Source organism: Terrapene carolina, unplaced genomic scaffold (genome assembly GCF_002925995.2).
Source record: "Terrapene carolina triunguis isolate 2854851 unplaced genomic scaffold, T_m_triunguis-2.0 Scaffold21876, whole genome shotgun sequence".
In the NCBI taxonomy this organism is placed as follows: domain Eukaryota; kingdom Metazoa; phylum Chordata; order Testudines; family Emydidae; genus Terrapene; species Terrapene triunguis.
Window position 1 is genome coordinate 2,679 of NW_020686227.1, and position 2,535 is coordinate 5,213.

The following is a 2,535-nucleotide window of genomic DNA, read 5'->3' on the forward strand; positions in this document are numbered from 1 at the left end:
GGGGGGCCCCGGGGGTCCAGAGCGAGGGGACTCCCTGAGGGGGACCACGGCAGAGACAGACGTGCTCAGGCTCAGAGAGGTGCAGCTCCAGGAGGTGGAGGGGCCTGACCCCGAGAGAGAGTGGACCCCCGAGAAGGGCTGTCGCACTAAAAGGGGCTCCCCCCACGGACCGCACGGGGCCAAGAGTGGGCACGATCTGTGAGTTCGTGACAGGGAGCAGCTGGGAGGCCGAGCTGTACCTGACCCATGGAGACTGAACCCCCCACTCTGGGGCTTCTTGGGGGGCAGGGCTTAGGCCTGTGGAGGGGGGGGGTCAGAACTTCTGCCTCTGGGGCCAGCCTTGAACCTTTCCCTGGGACTAAATTTACCCCCAACAAACCTCAGGGACGCCCCACAGAGACCTGGCCTGCCCCATTCCCCCAGCAGAGGGGGGCTGGTGTGCCAGGCCCAGGGGAAGGGGATGGAGGGTCCCAGGTCCGTTGCTGGGGGCCCTGCTCTGGTAGGGGCTGGTCCCTGGGCTGGCCCCGCTCTCCAGCTACCCCGGGGCCCTGGCAGGTGCTGGGCGAGTCCTGCAGCCTGACCCCAGGCCCTTGCTCTGCCCCCTACAAGGGAGAAGTAGGGAACCGAGCCCTGCTGGGGCCGGCTCTGCCTGGCGACTGATGATGCTGCCCAGCCCCGGTGCTGACTGGCCCCTGGGCTGGGGGTGCCCAATCCCCGGGGCTGTGGGCAGCGTCCCGGGGCTGGTGCTCGGAGCTGGACAGAGAAGGTCTCAGGCTGGGGGTGCCCAATCCCCGGGGTCTCAGGCTGAGGGTCCCGATGACTTTCCAGATCTCTGCCTCCTGAGCAGCGATGGGGGCGGGTCGGATCCTGGGGGCCGGGAGCGGCTGGGCTGGGGCTCTGCTAGTGACACTGGCGATGCTGAGAACCCACCTGGCTCATTGCACGGAGCCCCCAAGTGAGTAGAGACCCCAGCGCCCCGGCGAGCCCCGTCCTGGGCAGCGCCGAGTGTATCCGGGGGGGGTCGGACCCCAGCTCCCCGGGGAGCCCCGTCCTGTGCTGGTGTCACCCCTGCTCAGTGTCTCCGATGCCCCCTTTCTCTGTGCTGCCCCAGCCCCACCGCCCCCGGACTTGGTGTTACTTTCATTCCTCTCCCCCGACATGCTCCTGTCCGCCCGCCAGGCCCTGGGTCCTGAAGGGTTGGGGGGACTCTCTGGGGCTGAGTGTCCCCCCTACCCCCAGCTGGGCTCCGAGCCCCGGGAGCAGCGGGAGGGGCAGGCGGCAGGTCTCTGATCTGAGCCCGTCTCCATCCCCATCTCCTCCCCACAGAGCGGTTTGTGTTCCAGTTCAAGGGTGACTGTCACTTCACCAACGGCACCGAGCGGGTCCGGCTCCTGGCCAGGTGGATCTACAACCAGCAGCAGTTCGTGCACTTTGACAGCGACCTGGGGCTGTTCGTGGCGGACACGGAGCTGGGGCGGAGCTGGGCCGAGGGCTGGAACAAGGACCAGGCGTTCCTGGCGCAGAAGCGGGCTGAGGTGGACACGTACTGCCGGAACAACTACAGGGTGGACACGCCTTTCACCATCGACAGGAGAGGTGAGTGGGACGTGGCCGGGGGCGGAGCCAGGGGGGTCGGCCGCTCTGCCCCTCCTGCCCCCCGTTATCTCCAGTTCCCGACCTGTGCCGGAGACAAGGAAGGGGGAGCAGGACCCTGCTCCTCTTGCGCTGGGGGTGGGGGGCAAAGAGAGCAGCAGGCGCGGGGTCAGCGGTGGGGTCACTCAGCAGCAGGTGGGGAAGGGGCCCAGGCGCTGGCTGGGATGCGGTAATGGGGGGCCTCTCCACCCCTCCTTCCTGGGTCTGCCTGGGCACTCCCTGTCTGCAGAGAGCACAGCCCCATACTGGTGTCTGGGGGTGTGTCACTGACCCTTGCCCTGTTCCCAGCCCCCCGCCCTTCTGAGGGGGTTCAGGCCCCCAAGGCCCAGCCCCCAGCTTCCCAACCCTCAACTCTCCCCCGGGGCAGGCAGCTGCTGCGGCTTCTACTCCCCTTCCTGGGCTGCAGGGGCCGGGAGATGGGGCAGAACTTTCCACCCCCCAACCCTGCCCCTCCCCCCTCGGGGTGTCCCTGGCAGGGAGGTGGGGGCAGTCCCTGGGCTGAGACCCAGTGTCCCTGTACCCCAAGGGTCAGACAGTCCCTGGCTTTGTTCCCATGGGGCTGATGGGACGCGACTTCCCTCGGGCCCTTTCTGCTGGAGCCTGCCCAGGGCAATGGGGGGCAAGAGAGAACCAGCCTGGGGGCAGGGGGAGCACATGGGGGGCTGGAGCCTGTCCCGGGGGGAGGTGGGGCACCTGTTCTCTCTCAGCCCTGCTCTGTCTCCAGACCCTTTCCCAGCCCCCCCCCTTCTCCCTGCAGTTCAGCCCAAGGTGAAAGTTTCCCCCATGAAATCGGGGTCCGGGCCCCACTCCCACCTGCTGGTTTGCTCCGTGACGAGGTTTTACCCCGGGGGGATCGAGATCAAGTGGCTGAAGAACGGGCAG

The 2,535-nt window shown here is 68.0% G+C and overlaps 1 protein-coding gene across 1 annotated transcript; it reads left to right on the forward strand.

Moving 5' to 3' along the window:
• Window positions 1-849: 849 nt before the first annotated feature.
• LOC112122552 (HLA class II histocompatibility antigen, DRB1-1 beta chain-like) lies at window positions 850-2,532 on the forward strand (the record flags this gene model as incomplete). Its single annotated transcript, XM_024221325.2, has 3 exons — window positions 850-955; window positions 1,327-1,596; window positions 2,411-2,532. Coding segments are annotated over exons 1-3 (498 nt in total), but the record flags the coding sequence as incomplete, so codon positions are not given.
• Window positions 2,533-2,535: the final 3 nt, after the last annotated feature.